The sequence below is a fragment of the Nannospalax galili genome, unplaced genomic scaffold (assembly GCF_000622305.1).
Source record: "Nannospalax galili isolate Female #2095 unplaced genomic scaffold, S.galili_v1.0 scaffold2280, whole genome shotgun sequence".
Taxonomy (NCBI): Eukaryota; Metazoa; Chordata; class Mammalia; order Rodentia; family Spalacidae; genus Nannospalax; species Nannospalax galili.
The window spans coordinates 730,532-752,334 of NW_008346434.1; the positions used below are offsets into that span (position 1 = coordinate 730,532).

Genomic DNA, 21,803 nt, shown 5'->3' on the forward strand with positions numbered 1-21,803 from the left:
GGAATAGAAGATAAGTAACCAGTAGATGGTTATGCTTATGAGGTGTGTGTGCTATATTGGAAAGATTCTGCCTGGCTTTAATGTTATAACCAGTGAAGCAGAGGACTATGGTGTCCTCTGCTGGTAGCGGAAGATGGAGAACTCCATTTCTAGAAACCCAGGCACAGGGCATGTGACTAGTAGCATAGATTTTTTTTTTTTTTCTTCCTTTTTTTTGTAGTGGTTTTGCAACCGACTTATATTCTGTGCTAGAAATGAATTATTTCTTAGAAATAAACAAGATTTTATTTTATTTTAATTAAGTAATTTTTGTCATACCACTTTTCTAAAGTGTGTAGTCACTATAGGCTTGATTTTTCTAATTTTTCTTTTTCACTTTTCAGGCTGGAGTAAGGCAGCTTTATGTACAGATTGACTTTGCTGTGATATAGATGAAAAGAAGTTGTTTGGGGACCAAACGTTTCCAGTACTGCACAATCCAAAGCATCGTACCCAGCTCTCTAAAGTAGAGATGTCATCACTACAACTCTGCAGCACCAAGCAGAGAAGGTCGAGTCAGCGTGTGCTCTAGAGACTCACAGCTGAGACAGAGGATCGTTCTGACCATGTCTTGTGTGCTCTTCCCTCCGAGCCATTCTGACTTCGAAGGTTTCTGGGTTTGTTCCAGGGTGTTGGGTTGTGGTTTTGTTTTTTTCTGGGGGTTCTTGCAGATCAGCCTCACCCCATCCTACCATCCTGCCCAGCCAGTGAGAAATTCAGACTGTGGGCCTCCAGTCTTCTGGAATGTCCTCACCAAAGCTGCTGGAAACCCAACCCACAAAGCCAGTGTTGCTTTTAAACAGGGAAATCTGTTTTACATGTGGACCTTCTTCAGTATAATCATATGTTTGTAAAATTGTTTGTATCTCACAAACTTATGAACCAAACCACATTGGGTTTTCAAAGTGCCTTTGTATCAGAAAATGTATTGGCCAGCATAGAAATGTACCATTAAGGGTCATATGTATAGTTTTTTTTAATGAATATTCTGTAATCTCTACAAAAGAAGACTTACTAGAAACATATACAGATTGTCTTTCTGTGTACTTCCAGCATAGATTTAAATATATTAAATTTCTTATTTTATCTCATCAAAAGGACATTATTTATTTTGCTTTCTAAAAAATTCAATAATCACATTAAATTACTTTGTAAACTATGCTTTCAAAACTGTAAATATACCTATCAGGAAAAAGCGGTTTAGCGCTAAAACATCTGCTCTATAACAGATTTCTATAAAAACTATCTGTGATAGATTTTCCAGGAGCTCTCCATGCCATTCTTATAAATTCTATAAATGAATAGAAAAGGCACCGTCGACCTGGCAGAAATAACCTTGACCGTGTCATTGTACAGCTTCATACATTTTCAGGTGCCAAGTAATAGTTTGTTTTCCTGGTCACATTTGCACAAATACAAATTACTTCTGGGAATCCTAGAAGAGCATTTGATTGAATCTGAACCATGAAAGATAAGGAGCAAATGTGGCACTGTAGAACTCTTTCTGAAGCAGGTGTCTTCAAATAGTTATTCTCTAGGCTCTTGGGTATATGAGAAATAAAACTGCGATTTGAGGGGACACTCAGGTATTCTTGTTGTTTCCTGAGGAGATGCTATTTGAGTGAACATTTCTGTATTGTTCTTTATTTTATCACAAGTATTCCTTTTAGCCCAAGCAAATTGATACTGTTGACAAAAATTTTAAAACCTTGCAGGGTAAAAATTATTAAGAGTATAGATCAGTGGCAGGCAATTTTTCAGTAAGGTGGCAGAAATTATGGTTGATTTTGTCTAAGTTTTCAAGTACCTTTTCCCCTACTTCTGACCTACAATTAATGAGCTGTTCTCTTAGGAAAACTTTGCCACTTCCTTTATACTTTCCTCAACTATGGCAGCAGGCCATGGACTGTCATAGTCTTGTTTTTATAAACAAAATGGTAATTTCAAAAACATGTTTATTTCTGCCAGGCAGTTGTAAAGCTTAAGAATTCCTGTAGCAGAGTGTTTGAAACAAATACTGAGGTCGTTCAGGAGGCGAAGTACAAACAGAGATGTCCGCATACTGGAACTGCATTGTCCTTTCGGTTCTGAGTGGTCATTTGGATGTTTGAGCCATTACCAAGTCCGAGGAACCTTGGCTTATCCTGCGGGTGGCATATTACAGAAAATGGCAGGTCTAGATGAAGGCATTGATTCTGGATGCATGCCTTTACAGACTGGTTTCGTGTAGGTCCACTGACGTGTCACATGTGGAGATGATTGCACTGGTTTATGAAATTTACCAGTGTTTGTCGGAGATCCAGATCTGCTTTCCACTGAACCCTCAGTTCCAAGTGAAGTTTTTGTCAGAATTTGTCACTTTAATTGTACCCTCATTGTACAAATCTATGGATATTGTTTATTCCTCTGATAAGGTACAGAATATGTTTAATGTGAAACTAATTTTGCACTTTGTTCTAAGAGCTTGCGAGCTCAGAACTTAGCAGGTTGGCACTGACATTTTCACTTAATTAAATGTCAGCATACCTGTGTGTACAGGAAAAAAAAAAGCATGAGTAGAAATTTTTTTCTTACAGAAAAATCAGTGTTGTTGGCACAGATGTATTACCAGCATAGGTAATTTCACTAAGAAATACTGCCTGATTATGGGTATAAAGTAAATTTAGAATCCTAACACTGGGCTAATATTCTTAATAAAACAAACACAATTTGAGAGTAAATTTGCCAATACATGAAAAACCAAAGTTTTCCCTGGGTAACAAACGTATTACTGAGGGGACGTTTACCTTGCCAGATAAACACCCCCAAACAGAAATACACCTATACTAGTTGCAGTTTTAAAAATTCATTATATTACTTGAAGAGCCTGACATATACCCAACTTGTTCATCTGACAGCTCCCAGAGCATCTTTGTGAAGGACAGGCTCTAGTTTATCTGTAGCTCAGTGTTCCTCTTGCTGTCATCCATACCAGTTTTCTTCAGTGGAAGCGTAAGAAAGGGGGAACAGATGTCATTGTGATTTCCCTTGTATCCAGGTTCTTCAAAGCCTACCAGTATATACCAGTAACCAAAATACTGTGACTTTTGTGCACCTCTATAAAGCAGCCAAATCACTAACCCACAGTTGAGTTGATCAGATATTACAGATACTAACATGAGAACCAACCTGATGAATAATGCTGGGACTTAAGAGTAAACCACACTGTTTAACATAGACTAGCACAGCTAAGCAAAGACTACTGGGAGCAGTCAGTTCTACCTCTCATTTTTGAACGAGAAAATGAAAGCCCAGAAAAGCTGTTATTTACTTAAGATCATTCTCCCTAACTGGTGGCAAAGCCATCAGTAGAATGCTGTCTTCTGGCTCCAAGTCAAGAGTTCTTTAATGTATTGTGCTGCCTTTCCAGTGTAACATTTGCCTTTCTGTAAATGTGATTAAATATTGTTTGCAAATAAAGAACATCTGACCTCCACTCTGGTACATTAAGGCACTTTATAAATGGAATTTTGTCTCATTTTTCATATATAACGAAGTTTAGATTATTTCCATAATATTTGTTGTGGAACATGTTTTAATTTTTTTACTCATAAAACCAGCTCTTGACTTGAAAAAGGAAAAAAAAATATTTGTACAATGGGTACTTTTAACCCGTGAGTGAATTTTTCTATTAATTGCCCAAGACTCAATACGGTTTAAGGCTGGCTTACTTTCCTATTTTGTTTGAATTCTGCAAACTAGTACCAGGCTAATTCACAGGTCATACTGTTCAGGTTTGACACCTTCCTTTTCAGTCAGTGGAAAGCTTTTTTACTTAGAAAATTCTCAGAGCTGTGCAAAGGGAGGCATAAAAGGTTGTGTAGAACAGATCTTTTAATTCAACCAGGTAAAATTTTGAAATCTTAATCAGAATTCCAAATGTTAAACTACTACTTTTGAGCCTTCATAAATGCATTACCGTGGCCAAATGAAGCTTGTTGTTTCTCTACAGAAAGTTGCCAATTTTGAAAGAAATTATTTTCTAAGTCACAGAAATCTTAGAAAAAAAATTTTTTTTCTCCCAAGAACAAGGGAAAAAGATTGTCTCAAGATGTGATTTCTCAAGAAGCCTTAGTGATTCAAATGTTACTATAGAATCAAGGCAGACTTAGTAAAAACTTGTGCGTCAAAGAAGTGTTTTCAAGAAACGGAGCAGAGAAGTACAGTTCTATTTAAAGGCCAAGTAGGTGGAGCCTTTCTGATGAGGTCGTCTTTGGTTATGTTTAGCCATTTCCTGACTGCATCAGTCAGTGAGGTTGATAAGTATGTATGTGTTAGAGGCTTAGTGATCTTTGTCATATTTTCAGTTGATCCTCACATTTTTATGAAGAGAATTTTGCATGATTTTACAAGTGACAGCACTTTAAATCTATTTCATCATTCTTGTAACACAAGGAAGGAATCATTGTCCTCTTGTTAGTCAAGAAGCTATGTCAGGACTGAAGAGATGGATCAGTGCTTAAGAGCACTGGCTGTTCTTGCAGAAGACCCAGGTTCGAATCCCAACACCCACATGGCAGCTAACAGCCACCCTTAACTCCAGTTCCAGGGGACCTGACACCTTCTGTCCTCTGCAAGTACTGTACGACATGGGTGAGCTTACATACATGCAGGCATAACACTCATACACATAAAAAAGAAAGGGAAGGGAGAGAGGGAGGGAGGGAAGGAGAAGGAAGGAAGGAAGGAAGGAAGGAAGGAAGGAAAGCTATGTCAAGAGAATGTAAGTGACTTGCTCTTCCTTATCTTGGGAAGAGACTGTGTACAGCAGTGATTGAAAATCAAGTACTTTTTCTCTTCACTGTGTTTTATTTATGCCATTTAGCAATGTTTTCAAGATCCAAGAGGTAGCAGGTTGAAATAGATGCCCAGAAAATCAGCAAACAATTAAGACACAGTCATTACAGAGAACACTTAGAAATGTCTGCAGTCATTTCCTTCTCTGCTCCATTATGTTTATGTTGTAACTTGGCCACTGATCTAAAACTGTATTGGATAAAAGAGTAACTAGTGACAGGAATTCCTCAAGCCCCTTTAAAGTTAGTAGAAAGTTGTGGTGGAGCTCACAGTGAAGCTATTCAAGGGCCTGGCACTAAAGACAGCACTCTGTGCCATCATGAGAAGTGGGGTGCCTGCCCCAGAGAACTGAGCTCCCTTAGGGAAGCACTTTCCACGAAGCACAAATGACTTCAGGAGAAGGATAAGCAGTGTAGGATTTGCCCTGCATTTTATATAGACTTTTTCAAACAGAAGAAATCTGATAAATAGAAGGCTGTGCGTTCACCACAGCTTTGAACATTTATTTTCCATTTTGATCATGGTGTTGGAAAGCATAAGAAAAAAAGGATGTCATGTATTTGGCCTTTATTCCCAGACTTAGAGTGAACTGACACTTGCATGCTCACTAAATATTTAGTTAACAGCAACTACTGTACATAGTACCAGACACAAAGGAAAAGTCAGGGACAGGAAATGCAGTCATCCTACAGGACACTTCTTGCCAGTTTTGGCAGTTTTGCAGACTGACTTTTTATTCATTCTGTCCAGTTTTTTTTTTTTTAATCTTTTACTAATAACCCTGTAAGTCGTTCATTCTTTGTTTCCCATTTTCCATTATTGTTGGAATTTGGCAGAACTGGGCCTGTGCAACCTGGGCCACTTGACTTTCTGTATTGTGTACGGCCAAGTTGGGACCTGAATCATCTCCTTTGTTTTCATGGAGAATCGCTGTAGCTGTGTTCCTTTAAGGACGGCATGTCTAGTCTATCCCCAGATATGTTGTCATCTGAAACCCTTTCAGAGGTATTTTTTGAAGGGGCTTCTATGAGAATACCATGTGTATTAAGTGATCTTAATGTTCCTAGAACATGCTTATCCTTTGTTCCCCTTCAAAGTCTTTGCATGTTTTTTTTCCCCATCTGTGATACTCCCCCACTTTTCTGAGTGTGATAAACAGGGTGGGTGTTTTAAGTTGGAAATATTGTGACTGAAAAGTTATCAGCTCCCTTCTTCATGTGTTCTAAACACCCTACAACACTTTACCTCTCTGTCCGTAATGGTTTTCAAACATGGCCAAATTTGGATTTGGCGTTGATTCCTTTGATGAAGATGATGGCGTCGGAACATTTCTGGGAATGTTTACATGCAAGGCTAGATAGAGCTGTCACACTTAGCCTCGTAGTGGTTTGGAAACACTGTGATGAGCAGCTGTGGTTCTCCCAAGCACGGTACAACAGATCCATAACGTATAACTCACTTTTCTACTTGCACACGTTCACATATATGTTTTTTGTTTAACCTCAATGTCTTTTAAAATAATCATAACTGTATTGAAAACTTGTTTTCAATAAAATTTGTTTAAAAAATCTTCCCATGAATCATGTGTGTCTGTTTAATGAACTAAAAAGAGCACCTGCTGAACTCTTTCGAAGAGATGGTAGGATGTTGCCCCTGCAGAGCCTAATGGTAGCTTTTTTCATCACTGCCCTGCAAAACAGCTCTACAGAGTATCAGTTCCTGATAGTTTGTTAGCATTAGATTGCTCTTCTTGCCTCCTTCTCTTTGGATGACCTCATATGAAGCCAAACCCAAAGCGTCTTCCATGACCCATCCAAGATTTTCTTCCTCATTAGACATAATTCTTTTAAAAAATTTTCTTCCACTAAGTCTTCCTCTTTGCACCAAATGGATTCTTACAAGACAGCCTCTTTACCATCTTTCCACACTGTGAGGTTCATCCTCTGCCTATCCTAGGATTCCTCACATATGGGGCATGTGTTGGTCTCGCCACTGTTCCTAGTACTCTAGCTTCACTTCTGTTTGGTCAGAGTTGTGTAAAGGCATCAGTGGCAGAACTACCATCATCACAAATTCAACACAAGGAATAAATTTCTCTCTCCCCATCCAAATCTCTTCTTGACTGCCAACTGGTCAGATTCCTTACAGAATTCTCAGACACCTAAACTTGGCCTTCGCTGCTTCTACTTCCTGCATCCCCAGTCATAAAGTCCGTCCCTTTGTTCCTTTGAAGTCTGCCCTTTCATTCCTCCTACCTTATTCCAGGACTTGACTGCAAGTAGTCACATCCAGCAACTGCGCATCTTCCCGTCTAGTCTGTGCCCAGCTTTGCCATTCCTTTTCGGCCCCTAACCCTGACACCAATCTGAGTCTTGGAAAGGAGTACAGGGAACCTGCTAAGTCTTAACTTTTGCCAGGGCCTTTCTAAATATTTGCTCTACTGACTTCCCTTGGCCCTGCTACACACTGCACTTGGCTTGCTAGGTTTAGTGCACCTGCCAGGGAATCTCTGCCTTTCCAGTGTTCGCTAGAATTAACCTTTGATTGAATCAAAGTCAGCAGTGGCCTGTGGACACGGTTAGAGCAGCATCTCCAGTTCTCACACCGGCTGAGACAAGTTGTTTACTTCGGTTCAATGCTCACCAAACAGGAGACCTATGCTTCCCAGATCTGTATCTTCAGTTCTCTAGCTCAGGATTTTTTGTTTTTTCCCCACTGAATCTTTGTTTATTGCTCCCCTTCTAGTTGCTTTGCTAATCATTATTCTCATTATTCTTTTCTGTTTCAGACTCTGAATATACACTGTGTGTGTTTGGGGGAGGGGGTATTACTTGTTTTGTTTTAGTGGTTAATTATTCACTGTACTGTGCTGAGAGGATCCTGATACTTATTAAATACAATTTCCTCTTAATTCCTCTGGAAACTTAAATGCTCATCCTTTCCTCCTTACTTAATACTACTATTCAGAGTATGGCAATAAGCAAGCTTTTGTTAGCCTCAACTGGAGCAACAGCAAAAACAGAGAGGCCAACAGGTTAATAGATGTAAACTGAATGACAGCAGTTTGCTATTTTCATTCCACTCTTGAGGGAAAAGATTAAACAGCACTTGAATGGGTCATTCAAACACTGTCAGCTTACCTAGCCCTACCTCCCAGATTAAAAAAAAAAAAAAATGTCTGCCTACCATGAAGTTCAAAATATACCAGACATAGAAAATATAAAGCTTCTAGATGAAAATACGATTAAAAAGCAAGCCATGTATTCTTAAATTTGGTGAATTTTTAGACAGGACAGAACAAACATGATTGTTTTGGGGTGGGGGGACTGAGACAGGTTCTCCCTGTGGCCCCAGCTGACTTGGAACTCACTATAAAGACCAGGCTGGCCTTGATCTCCCAGAGAATCACCTGACTCTGTCTCCTGAGTGCTGGAATTAAAGTCTTGAGCCACCATGCCTGGCTTGATCCATTTTTTAAAAGGATTGGATTTCATCAAAATTTAAAACTTATGCTTTACCAAAATATAGTAATGAAAGAACTCGAGTTCCAGGGGACCCGATGCCCTCTTCTGACCTCTATGGGTTGCAAAAAACATGAGCAGGTTCTTCCAAATAGAACATAGCAATGGCTAGGGTAGGGGTTTGCGTACCTTTCCCAAACCATGCTGGAATGTTGATGGGCTTGTATCTCGATGGAAGCAGCCATAGTTGCTGTGAGTTCATGAGTGCAATGGTCATGTCCACAAGACAGTTCTGCCCCAATTCTCCCTAATTTTTGGCTCTTACAGTCTTTTCACCCTCTTTTCCATGGTGTTCTCTGAGCCTTGGGGGAGGGGGCGGGGAGAAAGGGATGTGATAATAGATGTCCCATTTATGGCTGAGCACCCATTTATTCTCTAAACTTTGACCAGTAGTATCTCTATATAAGCCACCAACCTACACGAAGACATTTCTCTGATTAGGACTGAAAGCTGCACTAATCTAGGTATAGCGATAGGTATTTAGGGAAGTTTGATTCTTATGCCCATTTAGCAAAATAATAGTAGTAGGTTTGCTCCTAAGGACATATATCCTCCCAGCCATGGGTTCTTGGCTAGATTTATAGTACCAGGAGTGTTTTTCCTCCAGTGGAGCAGGCCTTAAATCCAATCAGAAACCAGTTGGCTATCCCTACAACAGTGATTATTCAAGAGATATTTGAGTTCTACATTCTTTTTAGTAATTATGAAAAGTTGTTAAAACATTCACGTACAGGCTTTTATATGATCACGTTACTCTAGGGTAGATATCTAGGAGTGGGATTTCTGGTTCATATGGTAAAGTATACATTTAGTGCTCTAAGAAACTGCCAGTCGATTGTCCTGTGGGTGCAATGGTGGCACTTGTGAATAATGCAATTTTCTTTTTTTTAAATGCAATTTTCATTTTAGTTTCATTTATATTAAGATTAAATCAACGTTTTCCAGATTTAGCAAAATATAAACAAAGGCACCTAAATTTTAATTTCAAGTTAAATATGCCGAGTTTCTAGCATACTAGCACTCTGGCTAGCTTTTCCAGTTATCTTTGGTTTTCATCAGTTTTAACTGACAGGTATAATTTTCTTCGTATTTATTTTGCTTGGAATTAATTCATTGAGCATATTGGATCAGCGTATTCATAACTTGACCAGAGTTGAGGACATTTTGGCCTATAATCACATTCCTTCTGCCCTATTTCTTCCTCTTATTTTGGGGAATTTACTTATATGTGTGTTACAACTGCTTGGTAGTGGGCCTGGTGAGATGGCTCAGCAGGTCAAGGTGCTTCCTACCAAACCTAACAACCTGAATTCAATTCCTGGAACCCACATAGCAGAGAGAACCAACACTTGTGCAAAGCTGTCCTCTAATCTCCAAACAGCATGCGTGTGTGCATGCACACCCCCCCTAAAGTGTAAAATTTTAAAAAACCCTGCTCAGTATTGTCCCATGACATTAAGACTTTGTATTTCTTTTCTCTTCCTCTATTCATCTTTACCTTGCTTTGCCAATTTTTTTTTCTTTTTGTTGTTTTCATCTCTTAGATGAGAGTACTCAGTCATACACTACAATCACCTTTGCTTTTCATCCTTCAACACAGCTTCAAATAGTTCTAAAGGTCCAGTCTTCATGTACCAATTTTGAAGTCTAGGTTCTGTTTGCATGTTTCTCGCTGCAGTTCTCTCTACTAACCATAAAGCCATGCTTCATATTTTGTTGTCATACTAATTTTAATTACTATGTAGCTTTGGCTAGCCTGGAACTCGGTATGTAGACTTGGTTGTCCTTGAGGTCACAGAGATCCATCCATCTGCCTCAGCTTTCAGAGAGCTGGGATTGAAGGCATGTGCCGCTTGCCCAGCCCTATTATCATACTCTTAATTGTGATAAGCTTCATTCTAACAGGGATTAAATCATGGACTCATCACTTTGATTTCATGGAAGCCTGATTTTATGTTAAAGGTTTTGTCCTTAGTTTAGTTCTGGGCCTAGGCTTTATTAATACATGGCCATTCTGGGAAAATCCACAAGTTTAACAAGTCAGAATTCAAACTTGAAACTGAATAGAGTGCAAAGTCTGTGAGTTTCTTTAGCTCTCCAGCCTGGTTTCCCAACAGGCTCCCTGGATATTCCTGCACATGCAGAATTGGGAGCCAGCTGAGAATTTAGGACATGCAGACCAGACGACTCCTCCCTCCCTCTTCCACACCTTCATTTCTAAGGGCTCCTACAGTTCCCAGTTCCTTTTGGAGCCACCAATTCCATCCTTGTCACCTCATGCCAGTAGGACTCCAGCTTTGTCTTCAGTTGAGGTCTGGGAATGCCTCAACAGGAAAAGCCACATGAGCAGAATTCTCAGCTGCTCTGGTGACCCGTCAGTTCAACAGTCATGTACTATAACACTGTCCAGTTTACAGCTAGAGCATGTGTAGCCCGAAAATTACTTATTCCTCTGAAAAGTGTAAGACTGCCAGGGGTGAGACAAGGAGCACCCTGGGAAGAGGGGCAGAGTGCTGTGGAGAGCATGACGGGGAGACTGGAAGGGGATGAAGGAAGTGTGTGGCTACTGGGGTGAATGGCGGAGGCATCCTGCAGGCATGGGAGAGACGGGGCATTTACAGACCTGGGGTGAGACCCTCTGTGTGAGGGGCACGGAAGTAATCGAAATGGCCCTGTGCCCCTCCCCTTCCTACCATTTAAAAGCCATGCAAAACCCAAACTAAAAATGTCTTGTGTTAGTATGTAGGCCTTGGGTGCAGTGCGGAGCCTCTCAAGAAAGGAAAAGGGAGGAAAATTTAGTGCGACTGCATGTGAACAAAGCTATTCCACTACTGCCAAACCTCCGAGTCCTTTATTGTGCTATTCTTGAATGTTTAACACCTCAGAATAGTACAGAACTGACAAAGTATTTATGTGCACACAGATCGAAAAAGGACGTTTCATACATATTAAAATCTTTTATCCCAAATGAAATGTCAAAATGATTTCTAGCTCACTGATAATGCCAGGAGGTAGGATTCTTCTCATCCACTTTTCAATGACTTTACTGAACAAAAAGGTCAAATTGATTAGACCATGGAAATACTCAGATTTGAACTAATGAAATAGTGTATAACAGCTACTTCTATTCTGAACTGATGAATCATTTAAAATTGGTAAGGTGATTGCCTGTACATGATGCCCATCCACTGAATTAGTGACATTACGAATCTTGACCATGTACTGTAGCCTTCAAACCTAATTTTTTAAAACCCTGATTCTGTAGTAAGCAAGTTTTTCATTTATCTGTTTGGATGTGAAAGATGCTTTTTAAAACCGAACGGCAACTGCACAGGGCTGGCTGAACATCTGTAATTAAATAATCATATAATCTCTAAAATAAAGCAGAATCTGAATCACATAATTAGGATGTCTGCTAACCACAACGGCTCAATTCAGAAGAGTGTCATTCTGAGGCATGTGCTCAGCTCAGTGTGTGTGTGCGTGCACGTAGGTATACCTGCATGTGTACAGGCCAGAAGTTAACATCTGGTGTCCTTTATCAATTACTTTCCACCTTACTTCTTGAGACACGGTAGCTCACTGAACCTAGTGCTCAGTGATTGGCTAGACTGGCTGACCAGTGAGCTCCAGGGATCTGTTTCTTTTTTACCCCCAGTCAGTGCTAAGGGGTAGAGTCACGCATCACCAACCCCAGCTTTTCACATGGGTACTGGGGATCTGAACTCAAGTCTTCATGTTTGCATGATAGGCACTTTACCAATTAAGCCACCTCCTCAGCCCCTTTTTATAAACAGCTGGCTTTTTATAAAGATCATAAAAACGAGCGAGGAGCTCACAGCCTTGTGTTTGCTTTCTCGCCACTCCTTTATTTTTTATCCTTTAAACGTAGGATCAAATGATCCACATTCCAGTTTCTTCAAGTTATACTTGGTACCAGCCACCTTGTGTTAACTGGTTTTATAAATAAAAACCGCTCTTCAGTGATTCTGTGTGAATGCCTAGCCACAGTTTTCCAGTTTGGTCTGCCCGGTGTCTGTAAACCCTGACAAGTGGCCAATAGCAATTGATGTCATAATGGGGAAAACATTCCTGCAGGAAACCAAGCACTGTTGAGTCAACTTACTTCTTTTTGGTCACTTATATTTATACTAGATAAACAAGTATGTCATACAAATATATGCACACCCCTACCTAACTGAAAATAATGTGAAACAATAGAAAATGTCCATGCTCAGGGTCCATTAACACTTCGGGATTCTGGCACAGAAAACAGACTTAGCATTTCCATCTCCAGTGGATGCAGTCTGCCCCCTGTAATGATCAAGGAATGCAACGGTTCTCCCAAGTCCACTGTACACATCTGTTGTAAAGTGCCAGCCACAATTTTCTGGTCTTCAGCTCCAACTCTGGCTAAGCCAACACAGAGCGTCTCCTCAGTGATTGCTGGAAGGTTGGAGGGGAGGAGGCAGAGAGAAAGAAGATTGTAATTCAAAAAGTAATTCAATTTAGCAAACAAATACATCATCTTGTTCAACACTCAAACATATTAGTACCCACAAGTACATTGAAAAATGTCCCCATATGTCTTTAAATCTCTCTAGCTACTACTATAGACCAATTACTTTACCCTTTGAGAATTCCAAAGGCTCACATGGACTTACACTTTAACAACTTGATAAACAATTAGCTGTATCTATATTCCACAAAATGGCCTGACACTTGTCTTAAAACAAGATTTGAGTGAACATGTTTGTAACATATATTTTAAATAATTTGAAAAATATTTATTATTAATATATATATATATATGATATGTGTGGGCACATATGTGTCATAGTATACGTGTCTGTGTGGAGGTCACAGTACAATTTTATGGGGTTGGTTCTCTCTTTTCACTTTCGTGTGGGTTCCAGGGATTGAACAGATTGTCATGCTTGTGTTGCAAGCGCTTTGCCCATGAAGTCATCTCACCAGCCCTAAATAAATGATTGAGATATGTTTATATTAACCAATAGACGGTAGAAAAACTATGAGATTACAAGATAAATTCAGAGACTTGGGCTTCTGTCAGCCATCTAATTAGTTATGTGACAAACTTCAGTTTTCTTCTTTTTAAAAATGTATTATCTCTTAAATGGAAGTTTCGAAGGTTAATACAATGGGTATGAGTATTTAGTGAACTATAGAGCCCTTAACAAATAATAGGCATTTTTGTTTTATGCTTTTAAATTCGGAGTAACAATCCTTATTCATCTTTTGGGATCATTGACTTTGGTGCTACAACCTCTTACTGGTTTTATCATTTAGCTGGGAAAGTTATCCTGACTGAATAATGATCAAAATGAAACAATAATTTAGATGAGGAAAAGTAAGCATGCAAGGAACTCAGAACAAACCACTTCACAAATGAAATAAAGGTTACTAATGAGAATAAATCATACAATGACCTGGGCCAGAAGATGGCTCAGCAGGGAAAGGCATGGGTTTCCAAGGCTAATGACCTAAGTTCAATCCCTGGGACCCACATAGTGGAAAACAGAACCAATTGCTACAGGCTTTCCTCTGCCTCCATGCATGTATTGTGACAGGCATGTGTTCACACACATACACAAAATGTGAACAGATAAATATAAAATAAATTTTTAATGAGATGAAAATGAAATTTAAACTCTCTTAATGTGTCTTTTTTACTAGAAGTCAGGTATTCAGAAGACATCAATACCTTAATAACACAATATGGCAGGTTCATTTCAGAACCTCTCCATAAAGATTTATAGACTGCACACATTTTATTATATACTATACAATCTGCCTAGCTATTAGGAATGTAAGGATGAATTCTTGTCTTTATCCTAAAGAAAACTATTCCAGATCTCAGCACTGAGAAGAAAAAGTAGAACAAATGTATTTTTGTAGGACAAGGAGTATTGATTAGGGCCAGAATGGTAGCTCTCTATTTTATCAAAATATTTGTACATTAACATGTTTATATTAAATCTGATTATGTTTAATTGGTAAAAAATCCTCATGGTTTTGCACTGTGTTAATTTAATAGCTCCATTATTTTTCTTTCAATTCAACTTGAATCCTGTCGAATTTAAAGTTAGAAAAAAGTGATGAGAAATACAGCACAAGACAAAAACACTGGCCCTCGCCATGGGCGTGTATGAATGTGTGCCAGATATTTAGTAAGTACATAGATGAGTGCAACTGTAAAGGAATAATATCACAGCCTTTACAGGCTCCTGAGTACCTGGTTCTTCTCCACGTATTCTCTGATTCTGAACAATTTCCAGAAGCTGCTGGGCTGCCTGGTTTACACTCATGTAGCGAGGGGGTTCATAGATCTTCCTTCCCCTGAAAGTATAAAGCCAGATGGCATGGTTCTTACCAGGCAATTGCAGGGCCACAGTAATTGCAGGTCCTCTCAGGCACACCCGGGTACCACAGCCTATGCTGCACCCTGGTTTTCACGATACCCTCTTTCACGTAACCACAGCACTGGACAGTGCCTTGTCCCAGTTGCTCTACTTCAGCTGCCCTCAGTGCCACTGAAATGACAGCAGGATTCAAATTCCACAAAGAGAGATGTCTAAATGAGGGTTATCCTTCTGAAAAGTGATGCCTTAGGCAAATCTAATTCAAACTAAGTGTCAGCTTTGTCTAAACTCTCGTTTAATCAGGCTCTGCAGTAAGCTTTTTCTTTTTGCAGTGCTGGGGATTGAACCCAGGGCCTGGTGTATGCTAGCTACCTTCGTAACATGTAAAACCACATACTCCGTTTGTTACTTCTTCCTCTAAGAAAAGTAAACTGCTCAAGACCTGAAAATCTTTGACAGTGACGTTTGTTTCAGAACCCTGCCAGTTGACCAATGATCATAGTAACAAAAATGGAAGCTGTGAAACGTATAGAACAGTTGGTACTGGTTATTTTATTATCTACAAACAATTCTCTAAGTCAGTGCTATCCAATAGAAATATAACCCAAGTCACAATATAATCTCAAGTATTCCAGGAACTACACTAACAAGTTAGAAAGGGAAAAAATCAATTTTAATAGCACATGTAAATATATTTAACCTAGAATACCCACAATACTATAATTGAATATTTATTCACAAACAATCACTAAAGGTTGCTTTTATACTAAGTATTTGAAAACTGATAAGCACTTTTATCACATTTTAATTTGATTGTCAAGTTTTCATTAGAAATACTTATCTCTCCATACAAAATGTATGGTCATAAAACAGAGTTATAGGGAGGAGCTGGAGGAGACAAGAGGATGGATATGATCAAAATACACATATACATGTATGAAATGCTCAAAGAACAAAAAATATATTTTAAAAATATTTAAAAGTTGTATCTAATAACCTAAAAGCTTTGTAACTGAGTTTAAAATCAATTAAAATTTAATGAAAAATTCCGTTGCTCCCTTGCACTAACCACATTTCAAGTGCTTGTTGGTTGTCCTACCAGGCCCCGTACAGCCTCCCTATGTAAAGAGGCGATTTCCGTGGCTACACACAGAGAAGTGCCAGTTGGAGATGGAAGGGAACTGCCAAGAGCAACAAACCGAGGCAGACTGGAGACTCAGAGTCAAGTGTTTTGACTCCCATGCATTAATTCAGTCCACAGATACTTAATGAGTGACTGTTAAATGCCGACCACTGTTCCCAGTGTTGAACCTGTGAAGCCTATTGCTTTTTCCACTCTCACATGCCTTATTTTAAAAAAAAATTTTTTTGATTTAATTTTACAAGTACAAGTGTTTTGTCTTCATGTGTGTAAGTGCACCACGTGCATGCAAAGACCACCGACGTCAGAAGAGACTGTCCCCTGGAACTGGAGTTATAGGCAATTGTGAGCTGCCATGTGGGTGCTGGGAACCAAACCCAGGTCTTCTGTAAGAGCAGTGTGCTGGATAGCTTTAGTTGTCAACGGGACACACCTGTAAAGAGGGAACCTCAGTAGAGGAACTGTGTCTATTGGATTAGCCTGTGGCCATGTCTTTGAAGCATTTTCTTAATTGTTGAGCGATGTGGGAGGACCCAGCCCAGTGTGGGTGGTGCCACTCCTGGGTAGCTGGTCCTGTATTGTATAAGAAAGCAGGCTGAGCACAGGCCAGGGGAGCAAGCCAGTAAGCAGTATTCCTCTATGGTCTGTGCTCCAGGTTCCTGCCGAGTTCCTACCTTAGCTTTCCTTGATGAAGAACTTTACCGTAAGCCAAATAAACCCTTTCCTCTCCAAGATGGTTTTGGTCAGTAGTTTTATCACAGCATAGACGGTCTCTCCAGATTCCAGCTTTATCTTTTATAAGTATGAAATATTTACTGTTTAACTGTTGATAAAAGCTCAGTTTTCAGTCATCTTTAGAACCCGGGTCATTTAGGCAGAACTTAAATGTCTTTTTAGGAAATGAAAATAGATGTGTTCACTCTCAGAATAAGAACTCACTTGATTAGGTTTTCCAAAGACTGTTCCTTCACTTTGATGTCTGTAAGAAGTAAAAGACAGTTCTTTTAATGTAATCATTTTACCCAAACCCTTAAACTTCCAATAAGAACTACCTAAATTTTTGATAGCTCTTCCAGAGTCCCCGAAATGCTCATCCTAAGTTTGTGGGGTGTCTGCTCACACCTGTGTATAACCACTCTCTTAATGAAAGCCTATGGCTGTGGAGATCCCTAATTAGAAAGCAACATGAGTATGGCCCTGACACCAGCCTGCAGGGGTCTAGTTTCCTGTTGTTAAAAAAGACAAAGGGAAGAATTAGATAAAAATTGGCACATGGGCTACATAACAGCTAATCAAATCTTTGTTTTCATTTCTAGTAGTTGGTAACTGTACTGACTCATTCCAAATGTCTCACAATGTTCCTATTCGTATCTGTTTTTCAGGTGTCTGAATATAAAAGCCTCAACAGATAGAACGTAAGTAGAAAAGGGATTCTTACTATATTTTGAAAAGAAACTTTTGCTTTCTTATGAATGGAAAGATATACCATAATTATGAATAAATACTTTAATAGCAAGTACTTTCACTTTTAACAGGGCTTCAGAGCACTATGCCAGGTATTAGGGCACTGGGGACTGGCCCAGACACCACCTTTGCTCTTGTGAAATCTGACAGTGCACTTGTGGCAAATATTTGATCCCTTACACCTTTCAGTCACTGATGCCCAGCAGAACTATCTGGGAAAAAGGGAACAAGCAGAATGGCTCTACATCCTCATAGGAACTCCACACACAGCAGCAGGAGCAACAGCTGCTTCCTGTTTCACATGCCAAAACAAATGGTTCAGCCAAAGTTTGTTTCTGTAAAAATAAATATGGTGTAACTGAGGTGTCTCTGGTAGACTTCTACAACTTTCTTAAGTAACGGTACAAGTTTTTCTTACGAAGAATACTAAAAAGTTTTCTTAAATATTATAACAAAGTTTAATCTCATATAGAGTTTGCAATTGTCTGTGAAGCCAGTATTTAAGTATTTTTTTCAGATTTGAAAATGATATTTTTAATGATATAATTACTTAATGGTTCTACTTGTTTGGCATATATAAGAAAAACTAGTATGTTAGCGAAAATAGGACCTCCAATACAAATTAATGGTATAAGTGAAATTTTACATTTCCTTCAAATGATATTTTTAGATTAGCCAGGCATGGTGGTGCATGCCTTTAATCCCAGCACTCAGAAGGCAGAGGCAGGTAGGTCTCTGTGAGTTCGAGGCCAGCCTGGTCTATATAGCAAGTTCCGAGCCAGCTGGGGCTACAGGGAAACCCTGTCTCAAAAAGACCAAAAAAAAAAAAAAAAAAAAAAAAACCCAAACAAAAACAAACAAACAAAAAAAAACAGAGAGAGAGAGAGTCCCTATGTAACCCAGGCTGGCCTCAAACCCCCAAACCTTCTGATGCCATGTCCTGAGGGCTGGGATTACAGGAGTTTGTCACAGCATCCAATTTTAATGTGGCATTTTGATAGTAAGATCGTCCCTGTTTTTAATGATATGATCTACAAGTGAATTTTTTTTAAAAATCTTATTTTTTATTTTTATTTTATGTGTATGCATGTATTGCCTGTGTGAAGGTAAGTGCACCCGTGTCGTGCAATGCCTGTGAAGGTCAGAAGAGGCTGTCAGATCCCCTAGAACTGGAGTTACAGACTGTTGTTAGCTGCCATATGGGTGCTGGGATTTGAACCTGGGGCTTCTGCAAGAACAGTCAGTGCTCTTAACCACTGAGCCATCTCTCCAGCCCGTGAATTTGATTTTTAAAATGAAGTGAGTTAGGGAGAACTTTTATAGGCAAGTGCATTTTAGCCGAACATGGGATTGCATTAGTGAACAGAGAGTTGCAAGCCAGAACAGCTTTCCTCTGTCGCTGTCTTTCAACAGGCCATATTTTTTCCTATCTCATTCTACCTGTTAGAATATAGGCTGCTTGTACTCATCTTAGCATGGGAACCATACTATGAAGTGTCCAGCAATGTCCACAAACCCTACTAAACATTCTATGGTTCTCCCACCACCTCCTCTCCAGCCCATCTGAAACTATGTTTAAGAAAGAGAAGTTCCAGTTCTTTCAGTCTTTGCCGACTTCTATGCTAATCTCTTGGTTCTTGGAAATATCTACAAAATTGATGTTATCTTTTATTAGCTTCTAGTTATATCACATATATTGGTCTTGTCTTTAAGTAAATCAGTTCTCTGTGATTTCCTACCATGCTGTTTTCTTATTAATCCCTAAAGGGACTGACCCATAGCAAGCACTCAACAAATACATGCTAATTTAAATGATGAGAATGCCAGGTGATTAAATGTCGGATCTATGGTTTGAGAATCTGGAATCATGACGTCCTACACTTCACACCCTATTCCTGCTTTTGTTAACAGAATAAGGAAGACACATTGTTTAACCTTGTTTGTCTTTTCCCAGGAAAGCTAAGAAAAGAGACAGCTCTTAGAAAGAGAACCCAAGAGCCAAGGTTCTGGTTTATCCTTCCTGTCTCTCTACACAAGAGAACATAATTGTTCTTTAAGCTTCCATGTGCATAACACATTAGTGGTAAACTAGACCTCAAAATTCTGAGGGTAGGACTCAAGTCTAACATTTTCTAAATATTCCACATGAACCAGATTCCACATTGGGTTAGCACTCAATAAGTACCCATAAACTGACTTTCTACCTGCCTTTTCAAAGCTTTCCAAAAGATAAATGCTGCATCTTCTTCCCCACGTTCTGAGTGGCTGTATGAGGAGGTTACCAGGTTGCTCACTCCTTAGGCTCTTCTCCCCCTATCTGTTTTGAAAACATCTAGTCTTACAGAAAAACACATATGCACTCTTAGCATCTGCGCTCCAGTGAATCCCCACTTTTTATCCCTCGGATTAATACACTCTGAACTTTTCTCTTAGCAAAACCTTTTTAAAAGCTGTCCTTTCCCCATCATTCTGCTTTAAACCTCAACCCACCATCAGCCTTGACTGGCTCTAAGTATAGGCTAACAAAATGGATCTGTCTAATAGCAGAGGCCACACCAATGAATAAATGCTTTATAATGTTCTTTCTAGTAAGGTCTACAATGGTGTCTTCAAATGGAAGGAAGAATCTAAAGACAAAGTATAAAACTAATTAATTACCAATGAAGCACTAAGTCTCATTAGCAAAAATAAAAAAAAAATTCATATAAGCCAAAAAAAGAAAATGTTCAAGAAGGTTTTATGGCCTAAAGGAAATGTGGAAATGTGGAATTAGGTATCAAAAATGTGAAGAAAATAGAAAATAAAAGGAACGTATTCAAGCTAAAATTGAACGAATCAGGAAGAGCTAAAGAATCTCTCTGCCAATGAGTAGCAAGACTGGGTCTGATAAAATAAGAAAGCTTTAACTAACTTTGGTAAATATTTATTCTGCATTTATACTCTTCCACATTTCTAGACATTTGGAATGGAGAAATGAACAAGCAAAGCCCCCCTTGAAACAGGGACAAAATCAACCAACTTAGTAAGACAATTCAGATATGAAAAGACTGAAAACAAGGCAACAGGGAAGAGTCACAGAGGGGTCAAGCACAGCACACCATCTTGGAGCAAACTTCACTCTAGGTCAGGCACTGGCAAACCTCTGCAGCTAGTTTAGGCTCTTAGCACCGCTCTCTTATGGGCATTAGTTTGCTAAACTCTGCTCTGGAAATTCATCTCTGATTCCTGCCCTGTATGAAATGCCAATCATATGACATTTTCTACTAAGACACATTGAGTTTCATACTGATTAGGTTGCACAAAATTATGTATTGTTGAATACAAAAGAAGTAACTATATATGCAAATAATTTAAGTTTTTGAAAAACAGAAATCTTTCTCAATGTTCTGAGTAGCTGTATCCAAAATCATGGGCTCATCCTCTGCTCTGTCTTGTGCTATGAAGTAGAAAGTCTGCTGTATCACAGTAGCACTAAAATAGTGCGGTATACTATATGTCCTGAGAATTGATGCCCATGTGTGAGCTTGTTACCAATAAATAATGAAATGACTAGAAAAGTGAGAATAGGTATTTACAAAAGTACCAAGCATATTTGTAAATCACTCAAAAGAATGGAAATTTAAAAGGAAACATTTAAAAAACAAAACAAACTCCAGTGGATGCATTTACACTGAAGGACATTTGGGTACAAACACCTGAATGAACAGGACTCAGCATGTATGGCAGGCAGAGTGCAGAGGGTTCGGTGCGGGGATGGGGAGGCATGGATAGGGGAGGGGGTCTGGATTTGAGTGAGAAATGTATGAAATTTTAAAAGTTCAATAAAAAAATATTGTTCTTTAAAAAAATTTAAAAAAAAAAAAAAGAAAACATGAGGCAGATCCCTGTCAGAGGGAGGCCATCTTGGTCTTCACAGTGAGTTCTAGACCAACTGGGGCTGCAGGAAGATCCTGTCTCAAAAACAAAATAAATAATAAAAAACAAAACCCCTAACTGAAAATCCAAAAACCACCTGGGGGCTGAGGATACTGATCAGTGGTAAAGCACTTGTTAGCATTTGAAAGGCCTTAGGTACAATCCTCAGTATAAGAAAAACAAGAGCAACAACAACAACCAACACACACACACAGACACACACACACAGACACACACAGACACACACACACACACACACACACACACACACACACATAGACACACACACACACAAATAAGGAAACAAGAGCAATAACAGACACAAACACACACATAGCTAAGCAGGTACTTGGTGATCTGAATTTGATCTGTGACCTTAACACACATGCTGTGGCATACATGGACATGCACACACATACACATATGCACACATATACATGCATACACATATACACACAAATTAAGTGCAAAAAAAAATTAACCCCACTGGTCCTTCATCACAAA

The 21,803-nt window shown here is 39.1% G+C and overlaps 2 protein-coding genes across 5 annotated transcripts in view; one reads left to right on the plus strand and one right to left on the minus strand.

Moving 5' to 3' along the window:
- Window positions 1–2,763, plus strand: part of Slc30a7 (solute carrier family 30 member 7) — an 89,380-nt gene extending 86,617 nt beyond the window's left edge. For all 3 annotated transcript variants that reach the window (XM_008842811.3, XM_029568153.1, XM_029568154.1), the window contains one exon: window positions 384–2,763. In XM_008842811.3, the coding sequence (XP_008841033.1) occupies window positions 384–431 (48 nt within the window). In that variant the 3' untranslated portion in view covers window positions 432–2,763. The remainder of the gene's footprint in view (window positions 1–383) is intronic.
- An 8,462-nt stretch (window positions 2,764–11,225) lies between these two features.
- Window positions 11,226–21,803, minus strand: part of Dph5 (diphthamide biosynthesis 5) — a 36,890-nt gene continuing 26,312 nt past the window's right edge. For both annotated transcript variants that reach the window (XM_008842813.3, XM_008842812.3), the window contains exons 6-8: window positions 16,860–16,899; window positions 14,653–14,756; window positions 11,226–12,842 (exon numbers count right to left, since the gene is read on the minus strand). In XM_008842813.3, coding sequence (XP_008841035.1) covers window positions 12,631–12,842; window positions 14,653–14,756; window positions 16,860–16,899 — 356 coding nt within the window. In that variant the 3' untranslated portion in view covers window positions 11,226–12,630. The remainder of the gene's footprint in view (window positions 12,843–14,652; window positions 14,757–16,859; window positions 16,900–21,803) is intronic.